Source organism: Cinclus cinclus, chromosome 8, assembly GCF_963662255.1.
Source record: "Cinclus cinclus chromosome 8, bCinCin1.1, whole genome shotgun sequence".
Taxonomy (NCBI): Eukaryota; Metazoa; Chordata; class Aves; order Passeriformes; family Cinclidae; genus Cinclus; species Cinclus cinclus.
Window position 1 is genome coordinate 21,627,775 of NC_085053.1, and position 18,758 is coordinate 21,646,532.

At 43.6% G+C, this 18,758-nt stretch overlaps 1 protein-coding gene across 2 annotated transcripts in view; it reads right to left on the reverse strand.

Annotated features, from left to right (window-relative positions):
• Positions 1-18,758, reverse strand: part of TESK2 (testis associated actin remodelling kinase 2) — a 129,330-nt gene that overhangs the window by 79,497 nt on the left and 31,075 nt on the right. For both annotated transcript variants that reach the window (XM_062497745.1, XM_062497746.1), the window contains exon 3: positions 2,620-2,920. In XM_062497745.1, coding sequence (XP_062353729.1) covers positions 2,620-2,838 — 219 coding nt within the window. In that variant the 5' untranslated portion in view covers positions 2,839-2,920. The remainder of the gene's footprint in view (positions 1-2,619; positions 2,921-18,758) is intronic.

Genomic DNA, 18,758 nt, shown 5'->3' on the forward strand with positions numbered 1-18,758 from the left:
TCTAAACTAGTTTCTGTAACATCTAGTATTCAGGTGAACATGAATTTGAAGCGTTATAGTCATGGCTAACAACATCAAAACACTAGTTTAATACTCTCTTCTGAGTAAACTATAGATTTCAATATATTTTTTCATAAAGGTGCACTAGAAATGTTAAAAGATCATTCATAGCATATATGACCATCAACATACAAATCTGAGCTGCAGCATACTCTTATACACAAGTTAAGAGAAGGCAACTTCTACCCACCGCAACAGACTGTACTTTAAAAGAAGTTTCCACAGAAAAGGATGGAGGGGAAGAAATCACTGAAAAAAATTGTCAGCCACATAGCAAAACAAAACTCCTAAACCCTTGAAACAGTCCAAGCATTCTTTGCTAAATCACTTGAGTGAACCCAACGTATGATACAAAACAATAGACAAACACGTTACTGAAAAAGTTCTGGAGACATGGTGGGTTTTGAGACACCTTTGATAATTTAAAGGGAAGGCTACATTGCTCTTGTAAAATTGCTTACACAGTAAGTTCAGCACTATCCTGGATTTTTCTCAACTTCAGTAATTTAGCTGTGAGCCTGCAGATCAGACTGAAATTTAACTGTGTCAAGCCATGGGGCTCTCCTTACTGGAAGCACATCAAGGTTCTCACATGAAATCTGATCATCAGCACAGTAGGATTAATGACAGAGGTGGTCAGGCTGATAAAGCAACAGAACAGAAAACTGCTTAAATGAGTTTGGAACTGTATCTGTGATAAAGTTGTAATGTATTCTCACTCCTTCACACCAGAACTACAGAACTCTGGTCGAAACTGATGCAAAAGAGAAGTTTTATGACTCAGTGTCTACCTGCAGGGGGGGCTGTGATTGTTTCTGCAAAAAGAGACACCAGATACACAGACTACCACCATCGTTCCCACAGTAATGCCACCAACTCTATCCATCACCTTGGGATGTCCAGTTTAGCTCACTGCAAGGGAGAATAGCAGGGGAAGGTTTTAAAAGAATTAAAGGACTTGTTTATGCACATATAAATCAACTGGGTATCAGGGATTTCTCTCAATCAACAAATTGACAAATTAATTAATTACTCTGAATGCTGGAAATTAATCTTTACTAAACTACCTTTTTCTCTCCAACTGAATTCTGAAATTCTCACAAGTAAACCAAGGTCTGTTATTTCCTAGTTACTTAGACATGACCCAGGTCTATTGGTACCTTAATATATGGCACAGCAGTTTCACCATAGAAGCTGTAAAGATGAATTCCAGTAACATACAGAACTTTAAAACATTTAAGATTAGAAAATTATTCCACACAAAACCAGTTGCTGCAAAATGCATTACAGAAAGTTTTCCAAACACGGAAATAAGACAAAACCAACCAAACAAAAAAACACCACACAAACCCTTGTTTTCATCTGTTACAAAAGCTGGCTTTATAAAGAGATGTCCTGGACAAATCTCCTATACGCCCCAAATAAAGTTCTTCATGTCTACCTATTTGAAAGAACTAAAAACTTGTGTTTGTGAAAACTAAAATTTCATATATATAGCTAAACAGAAGAACTTCTGTGGAGTGACTTGCCTTTACACAAGAGGAAATATATACAGTGAGATCTCAATGCCTTTGGATATTAAAGCAGCATAAAAATTTCCATTTTCTAATGCAGGTATCTATTTTTAGCAATACAACTGAATAACAGGATTTTTGGTTTAACTTCAAGAAAAAATACATGAATTGTCATGGAATGGACATAATATACTGTAAGACAGTTTTCTGGGATTTCATTGAAATAGAAACAGTGGAGGATAACTTCATGTAAAGTCAGGAACTAAAACAAGAAAACAAATTATTTTCTCAATGCCTGAAAGACAACTCAATATCCTGTCTCTCTACAATAAACTTTACCAGAACAGTCAGAGCAGCAGTACCACCTCCAGCACTATAAAACTGTTTGATAAGTTGCTTTAAAAGGTCTTTTCCATGTCCCACAGTCATAGCAGCAAGCTACTGACAACATCAGATCTTCACACTCATATTTACTTCAAACCAATCTCTAATTATTGGAGTTAGAAGTGTGGCATAAGCAGCAAAAGAAACAGAAGAGCAGTAAACTGTATTGAAATTTCAGTGGAATAAAATCTGTGGTTCCAAATACAGCAACCATGTATGGAACTCCTTAACACATGATCTAAATGTTGTGAGGCAAAGACTACCCAAAGGAATGTGTACCCACAAAATCAGTGACCAGCTAAATTAAAGACATTTACACTTTCATATGGGAGAACCAACAGCCATCAGTGTTTAACACTACATGAATGCAAAAATACATGGCAGAGGTCAAAAAAGAAACCAATTATTTTTAGCTTTTTCTCTTCCAAAAACTCCTGCAACTCCTCAAATAAATTATAAGTGACAAAACACAGCTCTAAGAGTGACAGAAGTAATATTTGGAGCCTGGAAGTTCTGTATCACTCACTCATTTTGAGTGAGGCAAATACAAGGACTATCTTTGGACTTGGGTGGAAAGTACTTTGGCCAACAGTCTTGTACATTGCCAACATCAAACATGAAACAATCAACACTGAGACAAAAAAAAAAACTAAGCACACACCTTGAACACCTCTGAGAAGAAACCAGAGCCAATTTTCTCACATGTGAAGTCATCAAGACGAGTAAGTCTGGAAAAGGCACTTATCAGGGCTCTGTATGAAGAAGTACAAACTCTTCCCAGCTGGGATGCAGTCCCTTCTCCAGTGCCACCATCAAAGTCTTCAGCTCGCTCCAAGCGTGGTGGAAATCCTGCTATTGAATTCCGCTTACTTCGGTCCATTTTGAAAACGAGATTTTATTTCACTACGGGAGGACTTCTCACATCTTAGGTAATTTGCTGGCTTCTCTACTCTTGGTGGATCCTAAAATACAAGAAATTGAGATTACCATTATTGTGAAGATATCTAGTAAGTTTGATAGGACCCCAACAAAGCTTACACTAGCTTAAGAGAGTAAGAAAAGAATGAAGATGTCCAAGCAGGGACACAAAAACCAAAGAAATAAAACAAACTGACACACAACATCAATAGTAAGGACAGCAGCCTAATGAACTTTTCCTTCAGATTTATGGAAATACCCTATGCTCTGGCCATTCTGAGACAAATACGCTTGGAACTCAAAATTTAACTGGTAACAAAATACTTTCATTCCCTTCCCCCCAACCCTTTCTTTCTTCACTTAAATTCTGGTTGCTACAGCAAGCAAAGGAGCAGGAGGAAACCCACAAAATGTAATATTTTAGTCCACTTCAGTTGCAGTTGGGTGACCAATCTATTGCTACAGCAAGAAACAATTTCACTTTCAAAATGAACAAGGGATCTCCAACTACAAAAAAAATAGAGATCAATTTTCAATTGATACAAGGAAAGTTATTCACTTGAAGCATCAAAAACTTGTTTGCAAAGCTTCCATTTATGAGTATTCCAAGACCAATTCCTTACCTGACAGTAATACAAAGTTATATCTACTGAACATCTAGCTCCCAAATTCATAAAAACACTAACAATCCTGCTACAAAAACAAAGTATTCCTTTAACAATCTGCCAGACATTTTCCTCACAAAGGTATTTTTTAAAGCTATATTCATTTCAGTTCAACTGAAAACACAGGAAACTACATTTGCCAAGTAGGAGAAAAGTGGGGGGGGAAAGGGATGGGGTCCAAGAATTTTTTCTCTTTTTAAGAGGATGATGAAGTAATCAGGAAGACTCTGGAGCCCATCAAATTCATCTTGGACTGGCAAACTCAACAGGTAGCCTAATATATATTTTTTCATTAAACCTTAGATTTTGGGGTTACTCACCTATTCAAAACTTCACTGTTCATTTATAGCAACTTGCTAAGCACCTATAAGCCTGAATAAAGTGAACAGTCACAAAGAGGATACTTTTTTTTTTCCTCCAAGGGTAAAAAAAAACTAGAGGGAGAGGAAGGAAACAATAAAATAAATTTTTAAAAAGGTGGGCAAAATAACCACAGGGAAGACAATTACACTTCTATTTACAAAGATGTACAGAACCTGAACAATACACTACATTTGAAAAGCATCTCAAAAACAGAGGCATACCAGCTGTCCCCTGGAAACACAGCAGTGCTGCTGTACCCATGTTTTGCATGGAGTGTATCTTTTAGAGATGCTCTCTGCCAACACATCAGGCAAACACATAGTCCTTCCCTGCTTTCACAAATAAGCTCTGTTGAACTGTCTGGAATTAATTTGAGGTTGTCCGCTCCAAAAAAGAAGAGTGTTTATTTCAAACATCTTAACACCTCTCTAAATGGATGTCAGTGGGTATAAGGAACACTCACCAAGGCATGATTATGAAAATTTTATCTCTATTAAATCCCACATCATGGTTTTCCTACAGAATTTTGTATGCAGACTCCCACATGCCTGATCTTACTGCACTTTTCAGATGATAGTGGACAACTGGTAGACAGGAGATCAGGATCCAGTTTCTGATCTCGTATTCTTAACTCAGGAGCCTTGAGGGTCTGGAAAAGGCACAGAAGCATCACAGGAAGATAAAGGCTATTGTATGTCCTCGATGGAAGAAAACAGCCCAGAGAACCTCCTCAGCTACAGACAAGATGCCTGGGAGTTTCCAAGGCCTGCTTAAATAACTCCTTTTGATCTGAAAAGGACAAGCTATATTTTGGTTACTTTTCAAGGAGATAAAGAAAGAATTGTCCATGCAAGGAGAACAGACAGAGGAAGCCGTGGTATTAACAATCAATTTTTTTGATCAGAAGATCTACCATCTTTGAAGACTGACCAGAAAACCTACAGTAATTGAAGGAACAATATTTTAGAACTTAATTTCCAAAGTAGCACCCACATGTACCAGACACTTTCCATGGAAGGAGGCAAGCATTTGCCCCAGAAATGCACACCCTGGCAAGTCAGTATCACAGGGTACCACAGGATCACCACTCCACAGAAAGTGCAGGATCCCTGAATAAATCCAGTGAAAAAACATCTACACTGCAACCCAGCAAACTGAAGACTAGAAGTTCTCAAGCAAAACTATATATATATACACATATATATATGAAAGATTGCTGTTGTTTTAACTAGAGGAATACAGACCAAGTTAGATAAGCAGTATTAAACAGGAGGAAAAGCCTGTATCTCTTAAGTATCCAGATGCCATTAACAGAAGATGGCCTCAGCACAGCTTCTACATCTATTTAACAAAACAAAAAACATCTCCCTCACACACATACACATCCTTTAGATTGAAATCACATGGTGAACTTTGCAAAACTCTCTACAAATTCCACAGTGAGAGAAGAGATTTAATGTACTTCACACAAACCCCAAAAGGTTCTGCCATCTGGATTCCCAAGTAACCCATTCCTTCATTTTTGCCTGCTAGAGTTTACCTTTCCAGACAGCTACACAAAATCCTTGGAAATTATTAGGATACATCTCCATTACCTTGCCCAGGATTGCATACACAGAATTAGAGGAAAATTTCAAGTGGGCACAATTCCAAGTAGGCCTCCTGTCATTTTGGCCAATTACACTAATGATCACATTCTCAATGAAATCAACCAAGGTTTAATTGACTGTCAAGTCAGTCTGAGGTACTTTAATTTACTACCTTGTATGGTTAATTAAAGTGCACTGAACAGAATCCAAGACTATCCTGTAAATCCTGTAACAGACTAAAAGGTTGTTGGGTGGTTTCTTTCATATTAAGGTTCAGCTTTAAAACTCTCAAGCTGTGCTCAACGGACAGCTAAAAGATACTACAAACTAGAAAAAAAACATTTTGTAATAAATTCTCAGCTTTCAGAACAATTTTTCTGACACCCCTATACAAGAAAAATGCAACCCATGCTGCCAAGAACAAAGTAATTCTGAAATTCACCTCTCAAAATGCATATCTGGCCTATTCAGCCATTTCTTACATTACTAAAAAGCACAATTTCACAATGTTTCATGCCCTGACACATTTTAATTTCTTGGCTCATCAAAACACATCTTGAAGAAAAAAAACAAACAAACAAACAAAAAAAAACACATGTTAACATTATATTAAGATCTATTTCTTCACTGAATTAACGCAGTGATTTTTTTAATTCGTAGAAATTATTATAACTACTATCAGCATTAATTTGGTTAATTAGAGATTTACCTTTCAAAACCAGTACCTGATCGTGCAATTATTTAAAGAGGGAAGCCTCACAACAGCACATCAAGTTATACCCTAAACATCCATGTCAAACTAACAGGTGGCATATATTAGCCAGTAATTAACATTTTATACATCACAGATATAAAAATGGGTAAATCTCCTCAACCTCAGCAGCATCCCTTTTTATGCCTCAGACTATAAAACGTGATCCTTCAGAAAAACATTCCAACTCATTACTAAGAAGTTTTCTGTCCCCAGCATCTTTATAAATATGTGCATATTTGCACTCAGATGTCAAACTCACAATTTCCTAAAAGATGGCCCTAATAACAACAACCATTTTTAGACACAGAGACCATCACTAGGCATTCAGCCTGGAAAGCAATAAATCTGGCAGAAGCATGTTATTAATTTGAAAAGGTTTTTTTTCTGAAAAACAAGATGCCAAATCTTTGATAAAAGTCATTTGCCAGGAGTTAACTATTTAAACCTGTAGTCTGATGAAACTTCAACAGCCAGCACTACAAAAACAAAGGAATTAAAGGAATTATGCTGGCAAGTGTCACTCAACAAAATAATAACTCAAGAGGGAAGAAGACTTTACTGTAGTTCTGTGCAAATTTCAGAAGGATTTCAAAGAAACATAAAGAACAAACTTTTCCAAAGACTGAACTGACTGAGGTCCTTAGTCTGGAGGAAAAAAAATAAAAACAAGGAAAAAATGTTGGAAAATGAAACCCATTAATTTAAACTGAACAGGTAAAGAGAACCAGGCACTCAACAATTTTGTTCTCAGCTCCTGTCACCTGCTCCCCTAACAGAGGAAAGTTCCTTGGTATGTCCATAACCTAGTTTCTTGTCCTGGAGAGGAAGACAAAATCAAGTATTTACAGATGAGGTAGCTACAAATACCAGAGCTTGGGCTATGTTTGGCCCAGCTCATTCTGAACCTGAAGTATTTTCTGATTACTATGGGATAAGTCTTTAGATTCAGTTCATAGTCTTTCTTACAATACTGCATTTGAACATGAAAATCCCAGTATTTTCTGTTTTCACTTACACTCCACTTTAATTTCATCTCCCCATACAGGATAATTCCAGCTCTAGCCAGTACTGTCATAGCATAAGCATCTTGCAAACTAGGACTGACATTCCTCAGAAGAGACCTGCATTAGCCCTACTACACCACTCCAGAAACTGGAAGTCTGCTGAACTGCATCATGGTTTTATAATGCAAACAAACCTCCACGAGAGGCTAAGCTGAAACAAACAGTTCATTTATTTTGTGACTGTAGCCAAGTTTGAAATGAGTAAGAGAGACCAGCTATTACTGCAGAGCACAGGATCCAGGGCCAAGGTTGTAGGTTTAAAAATATTTTCATCAGGCATAGGCATAAATTCTAGCACATATTTAGAAGGCAAATATAACTGAGGGAGAATATTAAAAACTCACAAACAAAACTATTTGATCCTCATGCCCACAGTGTAATTACCAGCATTTTCTAGGGTCCAATTACAACACAAAACTAAAGCTCTACCAAGGACCTTGCAACAATCCATTCCTCTCCGAGCCTGGTTTCAGTCACTCCAATCCACAGTGCAGACTGGTTAGAGATCATCATTAAATAACCACTCAAGTAGATCATGTACAAGACACAGCTGCTGCTTTAAATGCATAATTTTAATACATTATGTTTGGTTAACAAAACAGAGCCCAGCAGAGACAGTGAGAAGCTGCTCATGCCTTCCAGGTGTCAGCAGGCTGACATTTGCTGAGGTCTTAACAAAAAGAAAGGGAATCAAAGCCTTCTAATACCAACAGGTATTGTAACATCTCAATCCAGGAATTCCCCCCCCCCCCCCAGCCTCTCCACTGGGTTTGCAATGAAGGCTGACAGCTCTATTAGCACTGAGGGTTTCACATGAGGCTAGAAACAACTTTTGTTGTTCCAATGCAGCCAGTGAGACAATCCAGAACAGCAAACCAAAGGAAAGAGAACACGAATGCCTGAAAGAGGGATGAAGACAAAGTAAACAGACTGAATTTCATACCTGACTGACATCTCTCGGACACAATCTTATATTTATGCATCGCCACACAAAGCAGTCAGTATTGGTATTTTCCAGCTAAAAGTACAATCTCCACAAATATTTAAGATACATTCTGTAGCCTACCCTTAGTAAGCACAAGCCTGTGTTACTGGTTTCACCTTACAGTGAAACACCAAGCACTTTGTTTACTGCAGTAGCGGCTGCACAAACGGACCAGTAACAGTGTCTTCACTAACTCAGGACTCCTTGAAGTGAGAACAGGACTTCTCAAACCCGTTGTTCTTAAGGTACTACAGACACTGGTATTTACAAACCAATCTGAAGCTCCCTGTACAAGGGAAAACACATAACTCATAGTCTGAGAGCCATGGACCTGGAGCATACAAGGTCAACCTTCAAAAGCAAAGTTATCTCAACCAACTCTGCTCCTGGCTGCAAAAGCTGTTACATTTCTCCAGTGCGACCAACAGGACAATCACAGCAGAAAGTGGCTTAGCCACTACCAGCAATGTGTTCAACTTAACAAAAAGTGACAGGATCATATGAAAAGAAGCTTACAATCTAAGTCAGAAAGAAGACTTGGCAACAGACAACAGATGGAGCCAGTGTGATACAGTTGCTGATTATTAGATGGACTTACTGATGAACACACAGCTCCAAATGAATACGTTAGGGAACTAACAAGCAGGAAAAGGGCTTAAAGAAAAACTTGTAAACATTGACCTTTTTTTGATCTTGCCTAGCAGAGCTCTTATTTTCATGCCAGTTTGCAAGATGCTACACTGCAAGCACACAATAAAGAGCTTTGCCATTGTGCAAATGTATGGTTGCCTGCTACAGGAAAAATACAGAAAGGGAACCTATGATGCAAGTGAACCACAAGCTTCATTCTTTTCTGCAGCAGACACAGAAGCAACAGTCCCCTCCTTTAACCCTGCATTTCTTTTATGAGTCTGTGAAACCATTTGCATAAAGGATTACAATAGCAAAAGCAAATATCTGGAATTAGAGGGTATAACAAGGTTACAAGAGGCCTGTGCCACCAGAGCAGCTCTTTTGAACTAAATGTCTTTCCACAGACACAAAGATACAAAGAACTGAAGCAAGGATTGCTCTGTAGGCCCTAATTTGTGTTTGGTTGCAATACCAGCTGTTGATCCTAATGAAAAGCCATAAAACAAATCAAAGCAAAAAACACAGGAGAGAACACACTTGTCACCAGGTATAGGGAACACACTTTTGCCTTCAGTTTAAACTACTCATTTTACAGGAAAGTTTTACACAAACCAAAACAACGATTGAATTACTCCACCATGTCTACAGCTGAACACTGCAAGAATCAGAAAGTTACATTTATATTGGCATACATCAATAATTTCCAAGGATGATGACTAAATGGAAAGGTTCATGACTGGTCCACAGGGCATGTCAGAATTTCTCATAAAAAAATCTTATCTTAGGTTGCAAATTCCACGGCCTAATTAAGTCCATAGAACTGTAAGTCTTTTGATTTTGCAGACAATAAAATATGCCAGAACTCTGATCTCTATTTTAAAAATAAATAAATAAATAAACAAAATTTAAATAGTCGAAGCACAAAGGCTTCTCATAAACTAGCCTAAATATTAGCTGTTGGTTTTTTTTTAGAGGCGCAAACAGAAAGGTTTAAATAAAATTCAACTCAGTACTCTTCAAATTCGACTCATTACTCTTGAAATTGTAGCTTTCAATTATTACAGCACCACTTACAGGAACACCCAAGTGGAAAGTCCCCCGTGCTTCAAGCAAAAACCCTTCAGACCCTCCAAGGAATACAACATTAAGAGTGACCATCTACATTTATACAGCACTCCTCACCTGAAGGCCATAAAGCAAACGCATACGCACATACACTTGAACACTCGATCCCGTCATTAACGCATAATTCACGTACTCTCACAGGGCAGCACTTAAACAGCAAAACCCGAGCCAAGCCCTCACACCTCTTGACAGAGCGAACATTTTCGGCAATCCTGGACGGGCAAAGATCCGCGCCGGGCGCTGCCAGACCCTTGCCCCCGGATCAGAGCGCGGCTTTCCCGCGGCGCCCGCCGTCCCTCCCCTGTCGCCGCCAGGGCGGACGCGGCCCCTCCGCGCACCTGCTCCCCGGAACGCCCCGCTCACCTCAACGCAGTGAGCCCCCTCCGCCGGCAGGAATCCCCTTCCCCGGAGCGGCCCCGCTCCCCGCTGCCGACCCGCCCGGACCTGCCCCGCGCCGCCCCCGCGCCGGCCGTTACCTGAGCGGCGGCGCCTGCAGGGCCCGAGGGCGGCGCGGGCTTTCATGGCCGCATCCCTCACCCGCGGCCCCTCAGCACCCCGGCGCGGGTCCGCCCCGCCGCTACGGCCGGTGCGGGGGCCCCATGTGAGGCGGGAGCCCGGCTGCGGGACCCGGGGCCGCGACCGCCGGCTCCGCCTCCTCCTCCTCCTCCTCAGGAACGTCACCGCCCACAGCGCCGGGGCGGGAACCGGCCGGGAGCCGCCCCTCCCCACCAGCCAATCGACGCCAGGAGAAGTATGATGGATAGCGTCTTTCGACCAATGGAAAAAGGAAACCGGGCGGAGGAATCCTCGGGTTGTCCACGTGAGTGCCCCTTTTCAATTGGTAGTGGGCGCTTGAGCGACATGCAGTCTGACCAATCATAGGAGAGAAAACGACACCCCCGAGAGATGCGCGGGAGGCAGCGGCAGGAAAGAGAGGGGGCTTTGCTACGGGCGCCTCGCTCTCATTGGTCAGCCTCTGGGGGCGGGTTATAAATAAGAAAACCAGCCATTAGAAGAGCGGGGAGGGCAGTGATGGACGGGAGGAACAGCCAATCACTGTGTGTTTATAGTGGCAGTGGCTGAAGCTGTTAGTAGGAAGAGCGCTTGGGTGCTCCGAACCGGCGCATGGTCCCCATCTCCATCCCCATCCCCGAGCCCTTCGCACGCGGCCCTCGGTGTCCACAGCTGGGCTCCGTGTTGGTAACCCTGCTGTTATTGCCTCTAATTACCCGTCCCCTGCTACGTTTTCCCACAGGACTTGTCCCTTTCTCTGGTCTCCTCGTCTCTCCAGGACTCGCAAACTTCAGCGTTTACTCTTCCCGTTCTTCCCATCTCCTGGTGTCGGTCACACGGCTCGCCCCTCCCCGGTCCCCGCTTGGAACCTGCTTAATCCCGCTCAGATATTGTGGGGGTTCGGCTGCCAAGATGAAATAAGCCTGCGATTTTTCACATACAAACTTATTTTTCAAATTATCACTTATGCATGTGTAGGCAGCCTGTAACGGGTATGGAAAAAGATACCTTTCTTCCAGCTGCGACGCACTGCCAGGCTCCAAGTAACCATTCCAAAGCATGGCAGGACTAGAACATCTCATTAAACAGTGGTGAGGGGAATTTGGTTTTGTTTTACATTGGCAAGAGGCTGATTTTTCCCTGACCTCATCTTTGGCAGAGGCTGAGCTATTTTTGCTGAAACTCTTCAACAAACAAAGTTCATTTACTATACAGTTTTGGATAGAATAACCAAATCCCAAACAGTTAAAAACCAAAGGAATTGTAAATAAAAAGTGTATTGGACAAGAGTGTGTCACTCAGCTTTGCATTACCATACTAGTAATAAGTTTTCTCATTATCATTTATCATTAATTTTACATCTGGTCTTATCTGCATGACCTAAAATATGCTTGAGGAAGTTTGATGTTGGACACATTAGCACCAGCTCTAAATACTGAACAGAGACTTATTCTTACAGTTGGATTAAAGTCTCTCTATTCTGCAGTGTCTTGATTAAATGAAGTCTCAGAATTTCAGTCAAGAGTCTACAGTGGAATTTTCGCTGTATGTTTAACTACAAAAAATATAATCATCTTTGCACAGGTAACAGATTAAAAGTGCTTTGTATGTGGGCAAAAAGTGTCTTGTTTTCTTAATTTCCTCCTGGATTTCCTTCACAGGAAAATTTCCCACATTCACAAATGTTAAATATCAACCACCTGCAAACATCTATTCTAATGACATCTCAAACAAAGGGTGCAGCAAAGCTTCAGTAGTTAAGCCATTAAGAAATTATTTTCATATCCATCATATTTAATGAGTGACAAAGCAGATGGAAGTACCCAAATCTACCTGTCTTTTCTCTCTAAATTCAAGCAGAATTGAGTCTCAAAACAGGGGGTTTAAACAAGATTTTTTTTTCTCTAGAATTTATTTTTTTAAGTTAAATTTTAATGATTTATATTTTGCTGGGTCTATCTCACCAAGATTTTGCAAAGTCAACTCTGGAACATCTCCGGGGTCCTTCATCATGTCAGGGTCCAGTGATCTCTGCGACTTTGTACCCCGTTAAAAACAAACAAACAAACAAACAAAACTTTTTTTTTTTCCACGTTACCCCATTAAAACTCCCCCGTATCCTACTCCCCGTTTTGGGAGCTATTAGTTGGCTTTAAGATGACATCTGGTGGTAGATTTTTATTACTGCGCTTTTTAGTAACTGATCCCAGAACTGAATTATCTCTCCCCTGTTACCCATCAAAAATTTTACCTCCTTTTTGTTTCCCAAGCAAGATATGTGTAATTCCTGATTTTGGACTGAAAACGTCTTACTGGTAATATCCAGGAATCAGCACAGTCTGGTGCAAAGTAACATAGTTAAAACACACCAGAGCGATCCAGTAAAGCTGCACCTCAGTTGGAAACACATTGTGTCTCACATCGCGTGAGACCCTGTGACTCGTGACGTTACTGAGCCCTGTTTTGAGAGGGAAATAAAACCATCTTATCAGCCCTCCTATGGCTTCATCACAATGGCAAGTCCTACGTTTTGAAAGCAGAAAAAAAGCGCACAAAAAGAACAAACCTCGGAACAAGCCGACACAAAGTGCCCGTCCCCCCTCGCAGCTGGCAGAAGCACCGGGGCAAATCTGCAGCCTTGAAATCTGCAGAAGACGGGTGACTTTTGTCGTCTCCCACTGCTTCCCGGAGAGAGGAAAATGAACACCGCATTAGAAAACTCGTCAAAGAGACTCGTCAAAGGCAAAGCCTCGCAGATGTCACAGCGCTCTCGGTTCTGCCAGATCTCTTCTCGCATCCCAAAAGGGTCCCGCAGCCTGGAAATGCCTGTGCTCACAGCGGGTATTCCCCTCTCCCCCGAATGCCCTCCGGCTGCTCCATGCAAAGATCGGCCACTCCAAAAAGCAGCTCTGTGGCTTTGCGGTTTGCTCCTCTCTGCTCTCAGACCGACTCTCTCTTCCAGACGGATCACTTTGGCTTTTTAAATGTAAGCGGTTTGGCAAAGGAGCAGCGGAGGGTTCACTCACGGTTGGACATAGAAATGGATATGAGAAGGTGGGTGAGAGCTGCGAGAAGGGGGAATTCCCTCCCTCCGAGCTTTGGAAGTGCCCCGAAGGAGAGAAGCTTGGGAGATTTCTCCTTCCCAAGAAAAAAAGCTGATGCAATGAATCCCTGAAATTTGCCCCCGCTGCAGCAGAGCAGGTGTTTTCCTCAGCAGAGGTTATGTGGGCTCCAAAATTAAACAAGTGTCACACGACAGGGACTGTCTGTCTCTCTTCCCAAGGGACCAAGACAGTGGTTTGACCTCACAGTATTGTGATGACATGGACATTTTAGTGATTTAACTCATTAAATATCGTATGTAATTTAAAAATTTATTTTCATAAAATGTTATTTTATGAAAAAACATCTTTGGATAGGATTGGCCAAACTGTGCTCTGATTTACTCCTGTGGAGATCTAAAGTCATGTCACAGGGGCTGGAAGAGAGGGTCCCCATGGGAATACCAGGAATTTGCTCTTGATTAATGTCAACATAGGCCCTTTTCCAGCCCCTGTCCTAGGTGGACATTTAACAGAATAGCCCTGAAAAAAATGATGCCTTTAGGTTTTCAGTTACACAAAAAACCCGTACATTTTGAAAATAATTTTAATGGGTTCCCTGGGAGGAACATTCTCCCACAAATGCCTCCCTCAGGCAGTCTTGCAGATGGCCCTTGCAGAACAGAACTTTGTCTTTGCATACAAGTTTTCTTGTGGGTGAGAGGGCATTTTCTGCTACTCTGAGCAGGGGAAGGGGGCAGGCACAGTTGGGGCTGTGCTCTGACCCCCTGCCCCTTGTTTTGGCATGCCATGCTTCTGGCAGCAAGGAGGGCTCCATGGGGGCAGCCTGCATGCTGTCCTCTGGACAAGGATGTACCTGCCTGCTGACCAACTGGGTTAAGAGTTCTGTCTCACCACTGGTGCTGATGAGGTGGCCAATTTGTCCTTGTGCTCAAAGTCATGATGCCATGTCAGCCCAAACCCAACACCACGTGTCTTTGCACGAGACCTGGCAACCATGGGAATGTCAGAGCACCTTCCATGTTCCTCTTCCAGGAGGCTGGGCAGAGCCCAAGCAGGAGGCTGGCACAGCACCAGACACCCTGCCTTGGAAACTGGAAAGGGATTGCTCTAGGGCAGATGGATATGCCCAAATTGACAGCTCCTGTATTGGGACTGGTGCCGCAATCTTGTGCTCCCCTGCCTGCTAATCATGGCCATCTGCTGCCTTGGCTACAATTCAGAGCCGGTCCAGCCTGCCACGGTGCTGTGGCATGGCTATGACCAGCTCCATGGTTATGGAGTGGCACTGAGCTGACCAACTGGCTCCCCCCTGCTCTGAGGTGCTCCCAGCCTTGAGGCTGTGCAAACACTGGGACAATGAGCCAGGACTGACCCTGTGTCACTGTGCTTTGCTCCAGCCCTTAGAGCTGAGGAGCAAAGGGTGAGACCCCAATACTCAGAACAGGCCTGGGGCATGGCTTCTCTCAGCAGCACCTGAACTTTTGAGATGCCTGAATACCAGCTGTGTAGGGGAAAACTTTAAACATCTGACAAAGCTGTATTTGCTTTGTATTCACCCACCAAAGTGCAGAAACACAGATTTTCACTATCTTGGACCATGGTGGGTGCTGAAAGAGCCCATGCAGTCCCATGAAGACTGAGGCCATCACCCCAATGGCCATCAGTCCCAGTCTCCTGCCCCATGATGAGGCACAGAAGGGTTTCTGCATTGCCTGGTGTGCTGTCCTTACTCCCCAGCTAAGCCAGGTTATCTCTGAAATGAAAGCACAGGTTTTTTGTGTCTTCAGACTGCAGAGCAGCCTCTCATCCTCTGGTTATGCTCCTCACACTTGCACTCACTCCTCATTTCTGCAGTTACAACAGTGAGGAGATTTGTCCCTTTTGTGGCACTGAAATTGGAGACCTCTGCCACCACAGGGCTCTTCAGCTTATCCCTGGCCCCAGCCACCCCAGGCTTGGCACCTTCAGCTCTGCCCCTGCTTTCTCCAGCCCTCTTTGCAGAGCTGCAAGATACCTACAAGTATCCAGATGCTACCGGATCCCTGCTCAGCTTTCTGAGACATCCCTCTGTCTGATCAACCTGCACCAGATACATTTAGGTTTCCCAGATCCTTAATTTTCCCTGGCTCCCTGAGCCAGTGAAGTCACAGTGTTTATTATTCCTTGCCCAGAATGATTCTCTAACTCTGATGCTTTGCTGTCTGATCCACTTTTGTTTTTTTTCCCCAGTTTCATTCTTTCTTTCTTCCTTTGCTGGGCTACCAAGCTGTGGAGAGCTCTTGGAACGGAAGATGAGTCAGGACAGATAGGCAGAGGGAAGAAGATGATATTCTAGCCTTGAAGTCAGGTTCACTGCCTGCGTCATTGTTATTAAAAATAGATGAATGGCAGTGCTCTTCGCATTGGAGGAGAGACACAGGAGATGTAATATCCTGGGCTGCTGAGCAAATGCTCCCTCTGTCTTCCTGCATGTCCCAGTGGCATCTTCTGCTCTTTGATAAATTCTCTTTTCTTGGCTCTGATTTGTGGGATTTAATTTGCCTTTCATTAAAAAAATGGTTTAATGTTTCAACTTTGGGAGAGGGAATGAATCATTCAATGATTAGTTCTTCTGCTTCAGTCAGTTGACTTCCTGCTTCCTTGAGAATTGAAAATCCTTCAAGTGCCAAGTTTTGTCCCTCTGAGAGCAGGCCCTCTCCTCATTCTGCACCAAAGAGCTTCGGAAGGATGAAGGCAGTTGCTTAGGGATGATACCTGGGCCTGTCTACCTCAAAACCAACCTAATCATGCCCCATTCTCATGAAAAAGCAAGGGGACACAGGGCAGGCTGGGATCTGCTGTGCTCTGCAACGCCAGGCTGAGATGTGAACCAGCCATGCTCCAGTGTCCCTGGCAAGGGGCAGAGGGGAGAGAGGCCAAAGCACAAGAAATGGGATGAGTTACATGAGCCCAGAGTCCAGGTGAACCATCCATTTGCCCAGAACCATCTCTCTGCTCAGGACTCCCACTGCTGCAATCACTTACCCCTGGGCTGGTGAAACAGGTGGTCACTCTTCAGATTGCATGGGGCTGCAGGTTATTGTGGCAGCAAGGCCAAAGCTCTGCTCCCTTGGCGGACACTCAGCCTGTGTCATATGCTGGGTTGGGGGGTACAGCCCAAGGACTGAGTTTTCTTGTCTTTCCCAGGGCCAGCACCTCCCTCCCTCCTGCCTGTCCCCTTACTTCCCCTCAGCTCTTTTGCTGCCACTATTTTCTGTTCACTTATTTTCTGTGATCTGCTTCTTCCTATTAAATTATTATAACCAACATTATGATCTCTGGTCTACTCCATGACTTGGCTAGCAGCCAGGAAAAAAAGGATGGGAGCTGAATAGAGCCACAGCTAGAGGGAGGTAGGACAGTGGCAGAAGTTGATGTTGTAGTTTTTGAGCACGAAAGTTTCTTTCAAAATTGATTCCAAGTCCTCAACTCTCAGTGCTACCCAGACCTGCCTGATCTAGATGCTGACAGGGCTTGCAAGAGTGTTTTCGGTCTTACTCAAGAATAAGCTAAGAGCCTACACAGACATGGGGGGGTGGGGGGGGAGCGCTGTTGCCTGCTGTCTGAGGGGAATGGTTTTGCTTATTCCGTGAGAAAGTGGCTGTGTACCAGTGGGATGTTAAAGTTCCCTTGTTTTTGCTCCCTTCTCCAGGGTGGGATATCGGCAGTATCATCTTAAAGACATTGGCGCACAGATGCAGTCCCTTTTCTTGCTCCCTATTGCTCCTTCCTTGCTATAGGGAGCCAGAAGTACCTCATTAGTGGGTTAATAATAATCCTACCGAGTGCAGAGATCAGCTAAGTAATAGCAGTGACCTGCAGGGGGGCTCATCTGCCCAGATTTATGGCGCAGCTCACCAACCCCTCCGGGGAATGCCAGCCCCCCTTCTTCCTTGTTTCCCCGGCTGTTGAAAATACCCCGTGCAGTGTCTATGTGCTTAATTAAAGCAGAGGGACCGGTAGCCTTGACGACTGAGAGCCACCCTCTTTAAGCCAGCTGAGATGGATATGTTTTTGGCGTCCCCAGGGAGAGGCCAGAGCAGAGAAGTGAGGCACTGGATGTGCTCATGAGCTGTGGGCACAGCCAGCAGTGCCGATGTCCCCTGGAGCTGGTGCCCTCCTCAGGGGTGAGTGCCTTGGGAGATGCCCTGGTCCCTCTCTGGTGAGACATGGCTCCTGGCCCGGGTGATGCACAGTGCAGCACTGAGAGACCAAGCCTGTCTGGAGCAAAGGAGGCTTTGGTCTGTTGGGTAGCCCTGCAACCTCTGTGGGTAGTAGAAGACTCCTATAACTAACTAAGCAGCTGTAAATATGCATAAAATAATTCCCCTTAGAACGGGGACATTTGCACAAGCACAGTTACCTCTGCCAGAAAATGGCACAGCTAGTTTTCTTGGCAGTAAGTAGCAAGCAGCTAGAAATACATTTCCCCTCAGGGGCTAAGATTGAATTTTACTTTTTCTTATAAAGCCATTAAAAGGTGTGATCAGTTCTGTATCAGATCAGCTATCTTCTACCTCAGAACTGAGAGCAGGAGCTATCAAGCAGCCCTGTATTGAAAAAGGGATGCAAAACCTCTTGGGTTAATACCCGTTTCTACTTTCCTTCTCTATCCCCTGGTGCTGGAGGCATGTGTATCTGATGGAGAAGGGGACCAACAGCCCCATGTCTGCCAAAGCAGCCTGAAAGAGGATCAGCACAGATCACACCATGACACGGAGTCCTCTTCTTCAGAAATGCTGGCAGAAGAGAGCAGGCTTTCTGAAAGATGGCTCAGCCTGCACAGTGCCTAGATGAGGTAGGCCAGCCCCCAGGAGGCTGGAAGGGATGTGAAGCCAGGGGAGGTCCCAGGGACTGCAGGATGCCCTGAGAAACCAGCCATGGCACACTGAGCCATGAACCCTGAACCCTGGCCAAGGCAGTTATCCAAGGGTGCTTGGAGCACCTCTGTGCCCACAGACCCAGGTACCCTGAAACTGTCCAGAGGCCCAAGATGATGCCCCACGTTGGGCTCATCTGCTGTCCCCATCCCTCCATAGCGCAGAAGTGGGGGTGTCAGAACCAACTGAGGGTTGGCCAAGAGTAGA